General features: G+C 52.5%; 1 protein-coding gene across 1 annotated transcript in view; it reads right to left on the reverse strand.

Annotated features, from left to right (window-relative positions):
* The window catches only part of CACNA2D4 (calcium voltage-gated channel auxiliary subunit alpha2delta 4), a 65196-nt gene that overhangs the window by 32584 nt on the left and 13150 nt on the right, over positions 1-19462 (reverse strand). Inside the window, exons 13-25 of the mRNA XM_070453256.1 lie at positions 18429-18577; positions 17339-17401; positions 16520-16600; positions 15953-16027; positions 15216-15302; positions 14628-14699; positions 9611-9672; positions 8480-8547; positions 7992-8037; positions 7810-7907; positions 6359-6452; positions 1384-1479; positions 270-397 (exon numbers count right to left, since the gene is read on the reverse strand). Coding sequence (XP_070309357.1) covers positions 270-397; positions 1384-1479; positions 6359-6452; positions 7810-7907; positions 7992-8037; positions 8480-8547; positions 9611-9672; positions 14628-14699; positions 15216-15302; positions 15953-16027; positions 16520-16600; positions 17339-17401; positions 18429-18577 — 1119 coding nt within the window. The remainder of the gene's footprint in view (positions 1-269; positions 398-1383; positions 1480-6358; positions 6453-7809; positions 7908-7991; positions 8038-8479; positions 8548-9610; positions 9673-14627; positions 14700-15215; positions 15303-15952; positions 16028-16519; positions 16601-17338; positions 17402-18428; positions 18578-19462) is intronic.

The following is a 19462-nucleotide window of genomic DNA, read 5'->3' on the forward strand; positions in this document are numbered from 1 at the left end:
TAGAAAATTCTTAGAGGCCAACTGTCCCAATAGCCTCTTATGCAGAATCTGGGCTGGAATCCAGCACTCTGACTTTTGGGTCAAACCTCTCTCCTTTGTTCTAGCTGAACTTTTAAATGGCATTTTTGACTGATGACCAGGGAATGAAATGACCTTCCCTGGGTGCAGGTGAAGGCCAGTAGGGAGTGGACCCCGAGGTCTGGATGGTTGTCTTGTATTCCTGGGGGGAGGGGGGATGCCCTGGCCGTGGAGCTCTGGGAGTGGCTTACCTGGTCCTTCTGCTGTGCGGAGGTTGAAGACCATGCTGCCGGGAGGATGCTCGGCAGCCTGGCGGTACCACAGAGGGAAGTGGTCCAAGGTGAACATGCTGTCCTCATCTGCCGGAGTCAGGAACTTCCTGCAAGGACAAAGACCTGGCACATCCCCTAGATCTGGGAGCACGGTCTTCCCTGTCTTTTTGTTCTTACAAGGTCACCGTGGCCGGGCCAGGGGAATGACTCCCCTCTGCCTTGGCGGAGGTGTAGGCAGGAAAGATTAACCCCTGAGTTGGCATTGTCCCAGAAGACGCTCCCTGGCAATTCCCGCCTTTTCCAGAATCAGATGCTGGTGCATCAGCAGGCACACTGTAGGAAGAGCGGGGGTTCTGCCTCATGAAAGACCTTCATCTTCCTGTAAACTCTTTGTGTTTCTTCTGGATAGATACCCTAATTCTTCTGTTGGGCTAATTAGCGTGTCTGCGGGAGGAAGCCATATAGTCACAGAGGGGCATATGCGTGTGTGCTCAGTCATGTCTGACTCTGCTTTTTACGACATGCTGGCGGGCTGGTCCTAGGTGGGCTGGGATTCTCCCGGAATTCAGGCTTTGCCAGGAGTGGGGCTCCTCAGACTCAGCACTGTGGACGTTTGGGGCAGACACTGTCGCGGGCTGCCCCCTGCACTGTGGGTGCACAGCCACAGCCCTGGTCTCTAACCCACTGGATGCTGGTAGCAAGCCCCTCTCCCCCAGCTGTGACAATCCCCAATGTCTCTGGACATTGCCCGGTGAACCTGGGGTAGGAGTGGGAGGCAGAATCGTGGGCTCAGGGCAGGGGGAATGTTGTCAACAAGGATGGCATGGCCAGATTCAGCCAGATTCAGTCTCACGGCCAGAGACCCATCCCAGTGGGGGCCCATGTCTGCTCCCCTCTTGGGGTGACTGTCTCCCTCCTCTGCTGGGGACCTGTCCAGGATGGTCTGAGCCTGGGTGGCAGGCGGGCTTCTCTGGCTCCCCAGTCTGTAGGTCCCAACCCTTTTCCCCCTGCACTCGTGGAGTCCAGCGTCAGTCTGCTCACTAACTACAGCGACACCCCAGGGACTCTTCTCCCGGTGCCCAGCGGCACTCACTTGTCGGAGACCTTCTCGGAGCCCACAAACAGGCTGCTTCTGAGGAGGCCGGCCCGGGTGCCCAGGAAGGCCATGTCCACCACTTGCTCGGACTCACTGTGGGCAGACAAAGCAGGTGTCATCACGCTGGGCCAGGGCGGGTGCCAGGGAGGACCCACAGGCCCCTCCTAGAGCCAGGCCCTGCGGCTGGTCTCTCAGGGGCTGCCGGGCACCAGCTTTTGCTGTTGTGAGATCCCTGAGCAGCACCGGCCCTTGCTTGGGGTCCCCTGGGCCTCTGCCCACTGCGTGTACTCAGCTTTGGGGTGGCGGTTGGCTCTGGCAGACAGAAAGAACCCAGGAAGAGAGGTTTTAGCCCCAGGACATAAGGAAAGTAACTCCTCATACCCAGCACACGCTCGGCACCATGTCCCGTGAAGCCGGTTTCATATATCTGCCTTATTCCTGAGATTGGGAAGGAGCAGACTTCCACGTCTACCCAGAGAAATCCGGGCAGAGCAACAAGATCCAGCCCGCAGACTGGAGGGCCCCGAGCCTTCTCACAGGCCCAGAGGGGCCCTAGGGGGACCATGCCACACAGGAGGTCGTCACCTTTTAAAAAATTTCAGCTGTTTTTAAAAATTTACCTTTTATTTTTTGGCCACACTGTGCAGCACATGGGATCCTAGATTGACAAGCGTTCGAACCCATGTCCCCTGCATTGGAAGTCTTAGCGACTGGACCGTCAGGGAAGTGCCAGGTTTCAGCTTTACTGATGCATAACTGATATAAAATCGTAAGGTAGTTTAAGCATGTATCATGGTGATTTGATATATGTATCTATTGTGAAAGGATTCCCTCCATTGTGTGTGCATATGTGTGTGTGTATGTGTGTGTGTGCGTGTGTGAACATTTACGTTCCACTTTCTTAGCTTATGTTAGTTACAAAACCCAGTGTTCTGAATAGAATCACCACCCTTAGTCCTTACTCATCTTACAGCTGAAGGTCTGTGCCCTTCCCCCGTCTCCTCCCCCACCGTCCCTCCAGCCTGCAGCAATTGCCTTTTCACTGTTTCTGAGTTAGTTACCTTTTTAAAAAAGATTCCATGTGTAAGTGATACTACACAGTATTCGTGTGTCTCTGTCTGACTTATTTCATTTAACATAATGCCCTCTGGGTTCATCCATGCCATTGCAAATGGCAAAATTTCCTTCTTCTTAAAGGCCAAGTAACAGTCCATTGAGTACATACACCACATCTCCTCTTGATCCGTTCAACCTGATCCTCAGGTTGTTTCCATGTCTTGGCTGCTGTGAACAGGAGCATGTAGACATCTCTTCAGTAGTCTGTCTTTGTTTCCTTTGGATAAACACCCATAAGTGGGATTTCTGGATCATGTGATAGTGCTGTTTAAATTTTTGGAGGAAGCTTCACATTATTTTCCACAGTGGCAAAATCAGTTTACATTCCTACTAACTGTGCACAATGGTTTCCTTTTCTCCACATCCTCACAAACACTTGTTATTACTTGTCTGTTTTATAATAGCCATCTTCCAAAGATGTTTGAGTTTTTTTTTTTCCAGTATTACAGTGAACCCAGGACTTTAACGTGTTTACTGTGCTCGGATCCACAGCTGTTGTTATCACATCTCCTGCCTCTCATCTGGTGAGTCCACCATGCTGTCCGACTGCCCCTCGTCTGGCCGGTGAGAGCCTCTTCAGTTTGTCCCCACTGTCCTGTTAGCACAACCTCCTTAGTCTTTACTGACTTTCACCTGGGATGACGAGATGCTCCCGGCTCATTCTGCCCACCCCCTGCCCCGGTCCTGGAAGCAGACACTTCTCCAGGGGTCACTGGCTCATTTCAGTGAGGGCTTCTTAGAGTGGACATTGAAACTCCACATGGTTGGGTCTGGGGTGCTCACTGAGGTTGGTCCTTTCAGTGGACAAGGATCTCCTCTTTGTTTCTTTCAGGGAAAATACATTGTGAGTTCATTGATATTTCAAATCCATATTTAGTGTCCCATCTAAACTTCTTTGATTTAAAAAATATGCACCGTGGGGCTTCCCTGATGGTCCAGTGGTTAAGACTTCATCTTCCAGTGCAGGGGCTGTAGGTTTGATCTCTAGTCAGAGAGTTAAGATCCCACATGCCTCGGGCCAAAAACACAAAACACAAAAAACAGAAGCAATATTGTAACAAATTCAATAAAGACTTTAAAAAGGGTCCACATCGAAAAAAGCTTAAAAAATGCTTGTGCCTCTTTTCTCATCTGCTAAAAATCTTGTTCCTAATGACATTAGCGACACTATTTGCTCTGTCTATCCATGTAGTTTGAAATAACGGTGCCAATAAATATAGTTTCTAGAAATGTGCTTAATGGAACACAGTTTTTAAGATTTTCATTTTATTGAGTGTTTACAGTAAGTTTAGTGTTTTCAAGTCCCTCGACAGAAGTCCCTGCTGTGTAGTTATTGATTCATAAGCAGGTTTGTTTCACTTGCTTTCAAATTTTCAGAGTTTATATTTTAAATTTAATTTCATTTTATAGTGACATGATTTACACAGTCCCAGAGTCAAATATGCAAAGTAAGACACGTTCAGAAGAATCTGTTTCTGTCTCCATTCCACTGTTCCTTCATTCTTATTAGTAAGCTTTTTGCTTGCTTGTTAATTGTTCCATTAAAAGTATGTAAGCATATATATGTAAGCACACGCACGTGCATGTTTCTATATGGAGTTCAATGTAATCCCACTTGTCGGTTTTTGCTTTTGTTGTGCTTGCCTGTGAAGACAGATCTAGAAAGATCGTGTCAAGGACTGATGTCTGGGCTTCCCTGGTGACTCAGTGGTAAAGAATCTGCCTTCCAGTCCAGGAGACATGGGTTCGATTCCCAATCCAGGAAGTTTCCACACTCTGTGGGGCAACTAAGCCTGTGCTCGACGGCTGTTGAGCCTGTGCTCTAGAGCTTGGGAGCCGCAACTGCTAAGCCTGAGCACCCTAGAGCTCTACAACAAGAGAGGCCAGCACCATGAGAAGCCCCGAGTACCACAAACAGAGAGCAGCCCCCGCTCTCTGCAACCAGAGAAAAAGCCCGCGCAGCAGCGAAGACCCGGTTTATCCAAAAATAAATAAATAAATACCATTATTATTATTTTTTTAAAGGCTGATGTCAAGAAGCACACTGCCTATGTTTTCTTCCAGGAGTTTTATGGTTCCAGGTCTTATATTTAAGTCTTTAATGCATTCTAAGTTAATTTTTGTTTATGGTGTGAGACAGTGGTCTATCATTTCTTTTCTTTTCTTTCTTTCTTTTTTTTGTGTGTGGCTGTCTGGTTTTCCCGACACCATTTGTTAAAGAGACTATCCTTTCTCCAGGGTATATTATTTGCTCCTTTGTCAAGTTGGAGTTATCCACATATTTCTGGGCTCTCAATTTCATCCCGTTGATACATGTCTGTTTTTCTGCCAATACCATGCTCTTTTGATTACCCCAGGTCATCTTTCCTGACGCACTCCCTCGTCAAGAATATTTGCTCCTCAATGTCCCCCCGACATTAAAAACATCAGCTAATTTCTGAACTTGGAAACATAAAGACTGCCTCTTCTCACCAAACCCAGTGATCACCCTCCCCCCCCCCACCCCATGGTAGAAGGCAGGACATACAGGGTGCCAATAGTCCAGACTCTGATAACAGGCTGCCTAGTTTTGACTCTGGCTCTGCCACTAATGAGGCAAATGACCTTGTGCAAGTTGCTTATCTCACTCAGCCTTGGCTTCCTCATCTGTAAAATGGGGATAATGATGGGATCTATTTTGTCAGGTTGTTGTGAGGATCAAATGGTTTCATGTACAGTAAGTACTTGGAACAGTGCTGGCCCACCGTATTCTTCATTCTTTGGTTTCATTTAATTTTGAATCAGCAACACAGGGCTTCCCAGGTGGCTCAGATGGTAAAGAATCTGCCTGCCAGTGCAGGAGGTGGGGGCTCAATCCCCGGCTCAGGAGTATTCTTGTCTAAAGAACCCCAAGGACAGAGGAGCCTGGCGGGCTACAGTCCATGGGGTTGCAGAGGAGGGCACAGTGAGGGACTGAGCACGCACACACATTCACACGGGCTCAGCACGGTACCAAAAATTATATAGAGATAACCTCTCTGTCCTGGGGTCAGTTGTCTGTGCTTTTACCTGGAGCAGCCAGTCCTACACAGTCTTCCATAGATTTATATATGTACACATACCCCCTCCCTATTATGTTTCTGCCCCTTTAACAGAAACGGGAGCATATCACCATGCACTGTTCCACATCTTGCTTTTTTAATTAAGTGCTTGTTCCTGCAAGATTCTGTTGGTGTTTTCAAGAGGAAGCACTGATTATTAAATGTCTAGGAGAGGTCTGACATCGCTGGGATGTGGATGTTGACTCTTACTGTTCAAGAACGGGTGTGGTCCCTGCGCCCTTCAGCTCAGCAGTGCCTAACCCCCTCCTGGTACTTATGTATGCACTCACACACTCACATCTGTCTCTTCTTTCCACCTTCCCGTGAGACACCAGCACCCCAGGTGAAGAGCAGAGGGAGAGAGGACTCACCGAGGTCATGTTTGTACCACATGCAGCCTTGACCTCACCTGCTGGAAACGGGGCCCCAAGGGCTTGAGCTGTGCTGTCTGGGGGCACTTTGGCTGATGCCCACCCCCCAACCCTACCCACACCAGTTGGAGCCTGGCACCAAGGGAGGGGTTCTGGGAACTGGGCTACAGGGTATGATGTGGGTGTTTTCTCGGTGGAAGCTTTGCCAAGTCCCTGCTGTCCTGGGAGGCTGTGAGGGTCGCAGTCTTCCCACATCTATGAGTGTGATCCTCCACTTCTTTCCACCCTCCCCTCTTCTTAGGCCAAAGGACCTGGGTGGTCTCCTGAGCTGCCCACCAGGTTGTGGGAGGCCCTGTCTTGACCCAGGGACCCTGGGGGTGGGACCCTAGCCGCACCAGGACCTACTCAGAGCTGTTGAGGGCCAGCGCCGTCCAGTACGCCTCCATGGGGGCTGTGACCACCGCGTCAAACAGCGCCTCCTGCAGCAGCTCCTCGTCACCTGGGGCAAAGTCCAGAGACCACCCGCTTACTCCCCCACGATCATGTGGGCTCAGCTCCCACCCTCTGCCCAGGAGCCCTGACCCACAGGGCCTAGAGGTGCCTCAGAGAAGGTCTGGAACACTCAGAGCCCCTGCTCTCTGCTGGAGGAGGTCGTCTCCAGAGGCTAGGAGGCTGTGTCCTCTGCTCCAGTGTGTGGGCACAACTCAGCGATTCCCAGACCTCTCCCGCTCTCAGGCTCCGTGAAGTCAGGAGGCCTGCCTGCCAGCCACCCCTGCCTCCCTCTCCCCAGGAACTGGCCTCTGGGCCTCTGCATACCCTGGTCTGATTGTTTCCGCCCTGTCTCTGCCTGGGTGGCCCTTTCTTTCCCTCCCTTTCTCTAAAATGTTTATTGATGTTTATTGAGGTGAAATCCAAACGACGGACAGCCTACAGATGGCATGCAACCTGGCATCTACACTTGCACAGAGACTGGCAGCCCCTCTCCACAACACCCAGTTCTAATGGCCCCGAAGGAGAGCCACGAGGCGGGTCCTTTTACCCTCAGCTTGAGTGACGCCCCTGATGAGGGCCCCCCTTCCCCACACAATACCTACTTACGGCCTCATCACCCCTGCAATGACTAGCCTACCTCAACTCAAGTGCTGGTCCCGTCACCTGGCTTCTCCCCCAACCACAGACTCCGTAATTGCACGGCCTGGTCTGTGGTCATCAGAAGCTTCACTGATGAACAGCACCACCCCCACCCCGCCTGGCTGGCTGGAGAACGTGTCTGGCACAGACTTGTGGGTGGAATGAATGAATGTATGAGGCCTTGTTGGGATGGCACGGCAAGTGGTGACTTCTCCCGGCGGGACACTGATGTGGCAGGATGATCCGTACCTTTCCGAAGACGAAGAGGTGGGACCCCGTGGAGGGTGGCCCCGCATTCGTGCAGGGACTTGGGGTTACCTGGACTCAGCTAAGGGAACACTCACAGATCACAGGCTGCAAGAGATGAGGCCTTGAGGGAGCCTCACCTTGCCTGCTATCTGGGGAGCGGGGGCGGGGGGCCCTACTTGGTGACAGGGACAGATCTGATGGGCAGGCCAGTGCCCGTTACTGTGGGCCCTTAACAGTGCCCGGGGGACAGAGGCTTAAAGGGATCCTAGTCCCTGCCGTGGGGACACAACCGTGCCCTTGCAGGTCTCAGAGCCCTTGTCACTGGTGTGGCCCTGGGGGGCTGGCTGTGTCCTCTCCTTCGAGGGGGTCTCTCTGGTCTCCCTGAGCCGTCTGTGAGCTCTGCAAGCATGGTACTCCGGCCCCCACCCAGCCCTCCGTCCCCACAGAGTCCCGAGCTCGGGCCAGGGGACACTCACACTCCAGGGCTGGGTCCTCCTGGGTCAGGAAGCGCACCACAGCCTCCAGCTGGCTCAGCTTGCGGTGCTCTGGGTCAATATCCGTGATGCAATAGATCCTGGAAACCCAGCAGAGCCCGTTACACCGAGTCCCCATTGCCCCCCATCCCCGCTCTGCACCGCACCAGCCTCCAGGTCCTCACCAGTCGCCAGCCAGGCTCAGGTCTGGGTGAAGCAGGTCATGTAGCCCTGAAAGCAGAGTCTGCATTTGGTCCGGGGCTCATGGACCCGGCACTCTAGAAGCAGCGTCAGGGGCGGGGGGGGGGGGGGGGGTCAGCTGCATCCAGCCAGGTTCTCGGGCAGAGGTGGGCTCCGCATGGAGCCCGATGGTGTCATGGTCATGTTGCTCCCTAAATGCCTTCCATCCCAACACCTCCTGTCCGCACCCTGCCCCTTCGGATTGCCCTCGAGGAAGCCTCGGCTTGCCTGGCTTCATCATGCCCAGCTGAGCCTGGGGCCGTGCGTGTCCAGGGCCACACCCTCAGCACACGGGCTGCACCGGGACACACAGGCCCCTCTGGCTGCACGGCCCGGCCCACAGAGCCCCACCTGGGCTGGCCCTGCTCTGTGTCCCCGGAGAACCTAGTGTTCCTCGGAACTGAGCAGGGGTCCTGGGCACCGGCCGACCCACCTTCTTCCACTGACGTGTTCCCCAGGAGGATGTATTCTCCGTGACCTCGGGACAGCACCACCCCCAAACTGCAGGCAGAGCAGAGGACACAGGCTAGAGGTCAGCCGGGGCCCGGTCTGGGCCCCCCAACCTTGGACCCTCTGAGCACACAGCCTACGACAGAGAGTACTCCCCGCCCGCCCCAGGCTGTCAGTGCCTCCCTCCCTGAACCCTGGCAAAGACTTCTGCTTTGTCATCAGCCTCTTTCCTGAGAAGGACCTGGACAAGAGAGGGGAAGGCCCCCTCCGCTCCCGTTCTGTTGGATTCACCCTGGACCTCCATGCTCTGAGGATGGAGAAGGGTCTCAGGGTCCCACATGTCCCGTGGTCAGGGAGGCCCCTCCCACCTGGAGAATCCCACCTCACCTACCTCTCCCTCTTGGAAGATCATCTTTTGAGGCTTGGCTGATACCTGAACCACCTAGGGGGTTTATAGGGTCCTAGCGCCTGGGCCCCACCCCAGGAATCCCAAGTAATGAAGGAAGGACCTGGACACAATGTCACAAGTTCCTGTAGGCACCCCAGGGACCAGTCAGGACTGGGGACCACCCTTCATGGAGCGATGGGGAATTCAGAGAGAAGGGGCCTTTACTCCTTGCACTGTATGCTAGAGCTGAACATTTATATGATGGGAGGGAAACTGAAAGACATTCAAGGCTTACCTTTCATCTTACAACTACTTATACTTGCACTGCTTTAAGACCTCCAGTTAGATAATGATATTTATTAATAATTCTCTCAGTACTGCAGAGAAGCAGCTACTATTATCACTCCCATTTTACAGATGAGATGTCTAAGGCACAGAAAGGTTAAGTACTTGCCTAAGATCACACAGCCTGTGAGTGGCGGAGCTGGGATTCCAACTTAGTTTAGCTCCTGGCCCTGCACACTGGGCCACACTGCACACCGAATCACACAGCAAAGTGGGTGTAGATCTCAATTTTCCCAAGTGCAGACCTGGTCTTTTTCTGTTATCACAAAATTGCCAACTACTTATGAGTGAATCCCGTCCCAGACCTGAAAGTCCCACCTGAGTGGTTGGCCCTCACATTGTACACTCTCCTCCCCCCCAGATAAGATCCAGGCCCCTCACCTGAAAGGTGTGTCACTGATGTCCGTGAAGAAGTAGTCGTTGGTCAGGAAAAGAACTCGCTTCTGAAAGAGGCACCAGGGAAGGGTGCTGGCTGGGGGGGAAGTGCCAACCACCCCTCCCTCCCTCCCCATGTGCTGCCTGGTGCCCCTCCCACCCCACCCCCCGCACTTCTTATTCTGCCCCCCCACACCCACCCGAAGGCCTTCTCCCACCGGCATACTGCAGCCCCGGGGAAGGTATGCCTGATTGAGGGCCATAGTCCAGACTGCACTGTCCCTATGGGGCCATGAGTTACCACGTGTATCACAACTCAGGAATGGAATTTTGAAATCTCAGTTACTGTCAGTTAACAGAAATGGAAACCTAGAAAGCCTGGCTGGCTGGTGGCCCCTGCACTGGCCAGTGGCCATGGTTCAGGTGGGACCAGTGCAGGCTGCTGGCTGGAGCTCACACTTGTACGTTCCACCAGGAACCGCCTGCCTCTGGAGTCCAGACCCCTCCAGGTCTTGCTGCGCTTCACAGCTTCTCTTTCCTTTCAAAGCTGCTATGTTGAGGTTGAGTTGAATTTGCACAAGTCAGGGCATCGGGGGGTATGCACAGTGGCTAAGACGGGCACAGGTGTCAGACAGCCCTAGTCTAAGCCCCACTGGCCACTCGTGGGTTGGTGAGCTTGGGTGAGTGATCTCATGCTTTTGGGCATCGCAGTTCCATTTGTGAAGCAGAATCGACAAGAGCATCCCCTGTGGATTGCTGGGAGATGGTGAGGGTGTTTGTAGTGGGTGGGAAGGGCAGGGCTGACTTGGGCTCTGGAGCCCCGTAGGCTGTACCATCTGCACACACTTGGATGCCTCTGGGAAAGCTGCACACTGCACTTGGCCATGGGGCTGTTCTTATCCCCTTTGCCTTTTTTTCAGGCTTTTCTTCCGGGTTGGAAACTGGAGTAAGATGGGACGCAGAGTGAGAAGGTAGCAAAAAAGTTTTGTTTCAATAGGAAACCAGCCGTGGACCAAACCAGAAAGGACAGTTCCCAGCTTGGGCTTCGTCCTGCCTGATGCCCTCTGGTCCCCTCTGCTTCAGGCAGACCCTCTCCCAGTTGGGTGGGGGGGGGGGTCTGGGAGCCATGTGGGCAGCTGGGGGCCAGCCAGGGCATTGATGGGCTCCAAGTGGGGCTGGTTTGAGTCTGAAACTGGGGAGCACTAACAATTTTTTTCTTTCTGTCTCTTTTTTTTAATTGAAGAAAAAGTTGAAATGCGCACATCTAAACATATCATTTCAGCAGTTTTGATAAGTGTACGTTGTTGTGGGATTACCTCCCGGGGTGAGATATGGATTGTGTGCAGCCCCTGCAATCGCTCTGCCTTCTTCTGGTCAGCCCCCCACCTTCTTGGGCGAGCTCTGTTCTGACCTCCACCCCCACAGGTTAGGTTCGCTGTTTTCACAGTGCAAGCCCTTTTGTGTCCACTTTTGCTCGATGTAGTGTCCCTGAGACCCACCCGTGTTGTTGGGTGTGTCAGCACTGTGTTCCTTCCCCTGCCGAGTACTAAGTGCTTCAGGGAGGGCACACCACGGTTTACTTCCAGGTTTGCCCTCCACGGGTGGTCATCTGGTGTGTTTCCAGTTTAAGGCTGTTTTGAATAAAGCTGCTGTGAACCTTCTTCTTGTGGACGTGTGTCTTCATTTCTCTTGATAAGTACCAGGGAAGGAATTCCTTTGCAAAATATGCAAATTATGTTTGCCTTTATAAAACACTGCCAACCTCCCCAAATTATTTTATTATACTTCCACTAGCAATGTATGAACTGCAGTTTCTCCACATCTTTGCCAGAATTTGGTATTATCAGTCTTTCAAATTGTAGTTATGTTAGAGGGTATGGAAGTAGTTTTAATTTGCATTTCCCTGACAACTAAAGTTGCTGGTTGGGCTTGTTTGTCATGTCTGTTTCTTCATTTCTAAAAGTTCTGCTAAAGTGTCTTGCCCACATTTTTTTATTACATTGTTAGACTTCTTGTTAGTAATCTGGAGAAGTTCTTTATGGTCTGGACACAGTCTATGTCTGGATTTTCATTTTCTTAATTGTGTCTCTGGATGAACAGAACTGTTTTTTGATTAAATTCAATTTTTCAAATATTTTATGTTTAATGCCTTTGGTATTTAGTCAAAGAAAACTAAATAACCTTAGGCTGTAAAGATTTTCACCTGCTTTTTCTTCTAGAAGCCTTATAGTTTTAGCTTTTCCGTTGACAGTTTTGTAATTGAGCGACATTCAAATTAATTTTTGTGTATGGTATGAGTATATCTCAATGACTTTTCATACATTTATTCAGTTGTTCTGGCAATATTTGTTGAAAACACTTTCCTTTCTCCATTGATTTGCCAAGCTGTCTTTATCGAAAATATGCTGGCAACTTGTGTGTTTTTCTGTGTGTTTCATTTCTGTAGTCTGTACTCCATGGATCCATTTGTCTATTCATATGTCAATACCACTCTGCTTGGTTACTGCAGCTTTGAAGTAAGTTTTGAAATCAGGTAGTGTGAATCATCCATCTCATTCAACAAAAGGAATCTGTTCTTTTTCAAGAAAGTTTTGGCCATGTTAGGTCTTTTGCATATTCATATAAATTTTGGAATCACCTTCTTCCTCTATGTCTAGGAGAAGTCTGTTAGATTTTTTATTGGGATTGTGTTGAATCTATAGATTAATTTAGGGGAGAATAGACATCTTAGAAGTATTAATCTTACAACCCATAAACATGGTTTTACTTTCCTATTTATTTAGTTTTTTTATTTGACATTCTTTCTGCAGTGTTATGTAGCTTCCAGTGTAGAGGTCATATATGTGAAATTTATTCCTATTTTATATTATTTGTGCTATGGAAATTGGAACTTAAAAGTATTTTCATTTTGCAAATGTTTCTGGCTATATATAAAAGTATAATTGATTTTTATAACAGTGACTCTGTGTTCTGTGAACTGGCTAAATTTATCTATTAGTTCCAGCAGCTGTTTTGCAAATTTGGGGGATTTTCTATGTGAACAATTATCTTGCTGTGAACAAAGATAGCTTTACCCTCTCCTTTCTAATTTTCATGCCTTTTATTTCATTTCCTGGCCTTATTGCAAAGATAGGTCTTTGCCAGGTCCATGGCAATGTTGAACGTAAGTGGTGAAACAGATACCCTTACCAAGTTCACACTCTTAGAAAGTGTTCAGCCATTTACCACTGAAAGTGAGCTTTTCCACACATGCCTTTTTTTAAAAATCAGATTAGGACGTTTCCTTCTGCTCCCAGTGAAGTTTTGTCATGTGTGTTCAGCATGCTTTGGGGTGGCCAAGTGGTGGCTTCCTCTCCTGTGTTAATGCAGTGGAATAACTTCACTCTGTGCAGCTGTATCTTACACTTGCTCACATGACAAACCCCACAACACAATGTCAACATTTTCCCTTTAAACAGCTGTCTTTTTGAGAAGTTAAAAGAACAGATGAAATCTTATCCTAACCCACGCACTTATCGTTTCCAATGCTGCCCATTTTTCTTTGTGTCGATCTAAGTTTCCATCTGTGTCATTTTTGTTCTGCCTGAAGAATTTCCTTAAGTATTTCTCTTAGGGATGAACTCTGATCTTCTCTATCTGAAACTGTCTTTATTTCACCTCTTTTTGAGATGGGAGCACCCTGACACCTGTGAGTGGGAGTCTGGTTGAGATAAGGGTGGAGGTGTTTGGAAGCCACCTCTGCCTTTTCTGGTTCACGAGAAGGACCTTCTGGGCCTGGTGGGTCATCAGAGATGCTGAGCAGCCTGCCCGAAGGAGGCCTTCTCAGCCCAGAGCTTGAAAACAACAAGCAGAGGCCACAGAACTGACGCAGGTCCCAGTGAGAAACAGCCTGTATATCTAAAAGGAATGCAGAGAGTTACTTTCCTTCCCAGGGCTTCCATGCTTGGCTTCCAGGAAAGTCCGTGTCTGTGAAAGAACGTGGGTCTAATTGTTGCTGACGGATGCCCACATTCTTCCCTCGGAGGCGAAAGGGCAGCAGTAGTGGGAGGGAGGAGGTGACATTTGTAAATATGTCAAGGGACAATGCAGAGTCAGTGCCAGCCAGCGGGGCCTTTTACACAGAAAGAGGAAGCCGTCCCTTGTAAGTGACAAGCGAGTCTGTGGGGACAGGAAAGCATCGCTGGGTGGACCCATTCCTGAAAATCAGCTCTGAGGAGCAGCAGTGATTTTTAACTTCTTCACAGATGACATGCTTTACAAGAGCTGCTAACAGTTTGCAAAATTACCTGTCACTTTCCCTGTTTCCAGGGGCTTCCCTGGTGTCTCAGACAGTAAAGAATCTGCGTGCAAAGCAGGAGACCTGGGTTTGATCCCTGGATTGGGAAGATCCCCTGAAGAAGGTAACGGCAACCCACTCCAATATTCTTGCCTGGGGAATTCCATGGACAGTGGAGCGCGGTAGACTACAGTCCGTAGTCCATAGCCGGACACGACTGAGCAACTAACACCTTCCCCCTTTCCACCATAAACAACAAAAGGGCCACATAGCAGGCAGGTAAGGCAGAAAGAGGGCTTCCCAGGTGATGCTAGTGGTAAAGAACCCACCTGCCAATGTAGGAGACATAAGAGATGCAGGTTTGACTCCTGGGTTGGGAAGATTCCCTGGAGGAGGTTGTGGCAACCCACTCCAGTATTCTTGTCTGGGAAGGTTGCAAAGAGTCAGATACAACTGAGCAACTTAGCTCCACGCAAGGCAAAAAGAAGATCTGTGAAGGGCTGGGCTTGCTGCTGCTTCACCCCAGGTCCCTGAGAGGCAAGCCCTGGAGAGGGGTCACTCGCTGGCCAAAGCTCTGTGGGTCTGATGCCGGGTGGGCTGGGCCCCTCACTTGGGCCCTCCAGACTCCAGCAAGTTCTCCAGATTTACACTCTGATTCAGCCAGGTCCCTTGTCACCACCGCCAACCTTAATTAACCAGGATGCCACATCCTGGGACCAGACCTCAGTCTTTTCCTGGAGCGCTTACCCCTTTGTCCAGCGGGACTTTGACGTCCATGGAGAGAGACCCGGTCTCCCCGTTGATCATGGCTGTTCTCAGCTGCGAGGAGAAAGAAAACGAAATCAGTTGCTTGGTACACACTGGAGTGTGCTCTGAGCCTCGGCTCAGAGGTCAACCCTGGGAACACACTAGGTTTTCCCCTTTCCCCTGCAAGCAGAGCCCGGGTGGGAAAAGAGATCTGCTTCTAGGGCTCTATTCCCCTTAGCTGGAATTCTAGAATTCACCAAGATAAGGTTCCCAGTGGGCTGGCGAGTGAGGGCCACTGCGGCCAACCCTCCAGACACAAGTTCCTCCAGAAGGAGCTCCTGACGCCAAGGCTGGCCTACAGCCACCCGAACCCAACCTCTGCGGCTACAGACGTGAGCTCCTTCAACCTCGGAGGGAGCAGCTGTTATCTCTCTGGGGCCGTAGGGAGAACCGTCAGTTAGCAGCACCACTTCCGCTTTGAGCCTGGAAAGTCTCCGCTGAGGGAGCGGGGTGAGCTCAGCGCCTACGCGCCCCTCACCCCCGGGCCCTGCGGTCCAGCCACCCACCCTCTCCCCCTGCGCCACTCACCGTTCCGGCCTGGTCCTCCCACTCCACTTCCGAGAGGTCCACGCTGTTGTAGTTGGGCTTGGGCTTCAGTTTCTTCCCCTCTTGGTACTGAGTGGGCCGGGCGGGAGAGAGACACGAGGTTAACACGAGGCCCCGCTCAAGCCCAGCCCTTCCAGAAGGCCCGTGGGTCAGAGCCATAAACCAGAGCACCTCGGCCATTCTTCCACCCGAGGCAGAGGGGCCCTGGCCAGCATTTGTGACAGATGGTTCCCGGCCTTGGAGGGAGATCTCCTTTTACGAGGAGCTTGTCCTGGATTTGGACTCTAATTGTTAGACAGTTCTTCTTCATCCAGAGTGGAAATCTGTCTCCCTGTGACTTTTACTACTGGACCACCAGGGATGTCCCTATTTTGGGTTCTTAAATGGAACCCATTCACTGTTTCAACTGTTTCTATAAACTACCCCCAAATCTGGGTCTGGTGGCTCAGATGGTAAAGGAGCTGCCCAGAATGTGGAAGACCCGGGTTCAACCCTGGGTCAGGAAGATCCCCTGGAGGAGGGCATGGCTACCCACTCCAGTATTCTTGCCTGGAGAATCCCATGGACAGAGGAGCCTGGCGGGCTACAGTGCATGTGGTTGCAGAGAGTCGGACATGACTGAACACACAGACATGAACTACCCCCAAATCCCATACGGTTAAGACCCCAAGGCAAAAAAAAAAAAAAAAGATCCCAAGGCAAATAGGGTTGGCACCTACCAGGGGTCGGAGGTCAGGATGCGAGAGGATGTAGCCATTGTTGGTGTTCAGAAAGGCATAGCCGTGTACCCCAAGCTGGTGAGACAGGGATTGAGGGGATATCAGGGGGCCTTTGTGCAGGAAGACTGGGACTGGGCAGGGAGGAGGACCAGGATGGGAAGAAGTGCCAGAGACCACAGAGCAGGAAGCAGCTGATGTGGCCAAGGATTCCAGGGGCCCCAGCCTCCATCCCATCTGCTCTGAGCCTGCACATTGAGGGGGTGTGTGTGTGTATGTGTGGGATGTCTGGGGGGGTGTCTGGGTATGGGACAGCAAGGCAGGATGTGGGGGGTGATGTCTGGGGGGCATGCGTGGGTGTGGGGCAGGAAGGCAGGATGTCAGGGGTAGGGTGTCTGGGGGTGTGTCTGTGTGGGGGGTGGGGGTGGGATGTCAGGGGTGGAGTGTCTGGGGAGGGGGCATTAGGAGGAGGAATGCAGACCCCGTCCCAGCTCTGGTCTTGGCCACACTGTCTGCAGGGAGGCTCCTGCGGGAGGCTGTGACCCCACTCAGGGGCTGATCCAGGCTCACCTTGTACCGGGGCGCCAGCTTCATCAGCTCCCTCAGGGCCACGTCAGAGCCCACTACGCCCAGGAGGATGCCGTGGGACCGCTGGAAGGAAATGCCGGTGTCAGGGGACCCGGCTTCCCATGTGTGAGGCCAGGCTGGACCCCCGGCCCTCCCAGACCCGCAAGAGGAAGCCACTTGCGCCTCAGGTGGTCCTTCCTCTGCAGTTAGAGTTTAGGCTGAGATCCTGGAATAAAAACCTAGAACTTAGCAGAAGAGGACCTAGGAGTAACCTCACGCTGAGAAGATTACTGTCCTATATTGACATTGAAGTTGTAATATTTAAATGAAATACAGAGTTGAATGAAATATCAGCCTTCACAGCAGAGGCTGAAGTACTGGCATCCGGGGAGACCCTAATCTGGGGGTTTGGGGGCTCTGAAGCACACGGGGCCTGTAAGGAAAGTTTTTCCGGCCAGACGGAGGAGGGGAGGCTCTCGAACTCCCCCACCAGAGCCTTCACAGATAAGTCAAACCCTGCCCACACCTGCAGGGTCAGAGTGGCTGTGCTGGATGCCAGGTAGGTGACCCCTCTGGCCCAGGATCCCCAGGCAGGGTCCCACATCCAGAGCAGCTGGCCAGCACCCGGATGGGTGAGCAGAATCACAGGGCAGCTTCTGGAAGTGAGGATCCTGCCCCGCCTCTCCCGACCCGGAGATGTGAGTTCCTGGACACACACCCGCCCATGATGACCCTGTCAAGAACCCGTGTCAAGAACCCCAGGTCTAAAGATGCCGCGGCCCCAGTTCTAACCTGGGCAGCTGCTCACGAGCGGCCACTCACCGTCTCATTCTTCTTGCTGAAGACAGGCATGGCCACGGTGGTCAGCAGTGCCAGGCTCCGTGCCTGTGGGTGGAGAACTGTCAGGAAGGGTGGGCGACGGGACAGAGTCTGCAGATGGGGACCTGAGTCACCACGACTGCCCCCAAGGAGGCTTGCCTTCTCTGCATGAGGGGGAGAGTTGGCGGAAAGGGTGGAGGCGAGGGGGCTGGAGGGGGGCTGGGGCAGACACCACAGCAAGCAAAGCCCTAAGCCAGGGCGGGTCTCAGAGCCCTGAGCCCGCGGCCCTGCCCGGAGCCCGCTCACCCAGGCCTCCTGTCTTGGCCACGCCCAGGAGGCAGGCACACTCACAGGACAGGTCCATCTGTGCAAGAGCCCAGGAACACAGGCTCGGACAGCAAGAGGACATGTCAAGGGGCCACTGGGGCACAAGTTCTGGCCACTGAGATGCCAGGTTAAGTGTCCGGTAAGACTCTGCGGACGTTTCCCTTAGAGGTGGGGCGTATGCCCCTCCCCTCCTCCACCGGAAGCCTGGAATGTGGCTGCCACCATTCTGAGCCCCTATAGCCACTTGCAGCAGGCGGACCCCAGGGATGGCAGGGGCGGGGGCAGCGGGAGGGGCCAGGGAGCTTGTCGTCCATGTCCATGCTTCTTGTACGGGAGAGGGAAACACCCGTCCCTCCTGTGGAAGCCACCGTTCCCAGGTCTCTCTTAATCCCAACCAGACACGGGGTCTGTGTTCATGATGGGGTTTGAGGAGCATCAGGATGGTCCCCTTTCCCAGACATCTCATCTGACTGTCTACCTTCCAAGTCTGGTACTACATGGGAGGGACCTACAGGTGTCTCACTGGACACCAGGGTCCAAGGGAGGATGCCGGGTTAAGCTGCAGTATCTAAACCTTTGGTCAGTCCCCTTTCCTCCTGGAGTGGGTTGGGGAGGACGGGGAGGCAGGCAAGGACCACGGAGGAGGGAAAGTCTGGGGCTGAAGGCTCTGTCCATGGGGGACGGCCCCGGGTGTGGAGGTCACTCCACAATGCCTCCCCAGGAGGTGCTCTGCCCACCCCTCCCCAACCCAGGAGCCCCCGCTTGCTCCCTGGGGCCCCACCTTGCTGTCCATGTAGGCTTCGGTCCAGGTGATGTCATGGTCGTGGTTGATGACCATGGGCCGGCTAAGCACATGCAGGTATTCCATCACGTTTTCCTGCGCGTCCGCCAGTGTGGAGATCTGCGTATAGTAGCCTGGTGGGGGAAAGGGTGGCTGTGGATGCAAGGTGCACATTCCCAGCCACTGACGGCTCTTGGCTGGGAGCTGCCCTGGGTCAGGCACTGGGCGCTGCTTCTCCCGAGGCCGGTGGTGCTGCAAGGACATGAAGGCCTGGCCCTGCCTGGGCTTGGGAGAACCTCCATCCCCCCAAGATCTAGAGTTGCCCTGGGAGCAGCAGGGCCTCAACTCAGGGCACAAGGCTGCCCCTCACCCCCTGCAGGGCTGTCCTGCAGGGATGCACCCCATGGCAAACAGCTCTGTCCCGGGTCTTTTAATTTTTTATTTTGTATTGGAGTCTAGTTGATTTATGTCTTCCCTGATAGCTCAGTTGGTAAAGAATCTGCCTGCAATGTGGGAGACCCCGGTTTGATTCCTGGGTCAGGAAGATCCGCTGGAAAACGGATAGCCTGTTTTAGTTTCAAATGTATAGCATTTCTCAAAATTTAATTTTTGATTTTATATTGGAACTCTTCACCGCCTGCACCCCACCCCCACCCCTCAGGTCTATTTGTAGAGAGCCTCCCTTTCTCTAACTACAGTCCTCCATCAGTCATGGGGAGGGGGCTGCAGCTGAGGCAAATGCCGTACAGGCTGTGACTGGTTTAGCACGTGTCTGTTCACCATCACCCACAGGACGCTCTCCCCAGCTCTGGGAACCTGGCCGTTTTTACTCCCAGGATGCCTTCTGTCTCAGACACTTTGATGCCCTTCCTCGCTCTCTGCATCTGACTCACTCCTACCACTTTTTTATGTCTCGCCTTAGACACACATCCTTCAGGAGGCCTGCCCTGACCCCCTAGATGCAGGAGGGCTGCCCCCTCACCCACACTTTGGGCAGCCTGTGCCCCTCTGCCCACAGT

The sequence above is a fragment of the Odocoileus virginianus genome, chromosome 23 (genome assembly GCF_023699985.2).
Source record: "Odocoileus virginianus isolate 20LAN1187 ecotype Illinois chromosome 23, Ovbor_1.2, whole genome shotgun sequence".
In the NCBI taxonomy this organism is placed as follows: domain Eukaryota; kingdom Metazoa; phylum Chordata; class Mammalia; order Artiodactyla; family Cervidae; genus Odocoileus; species Odocoileus virginianus.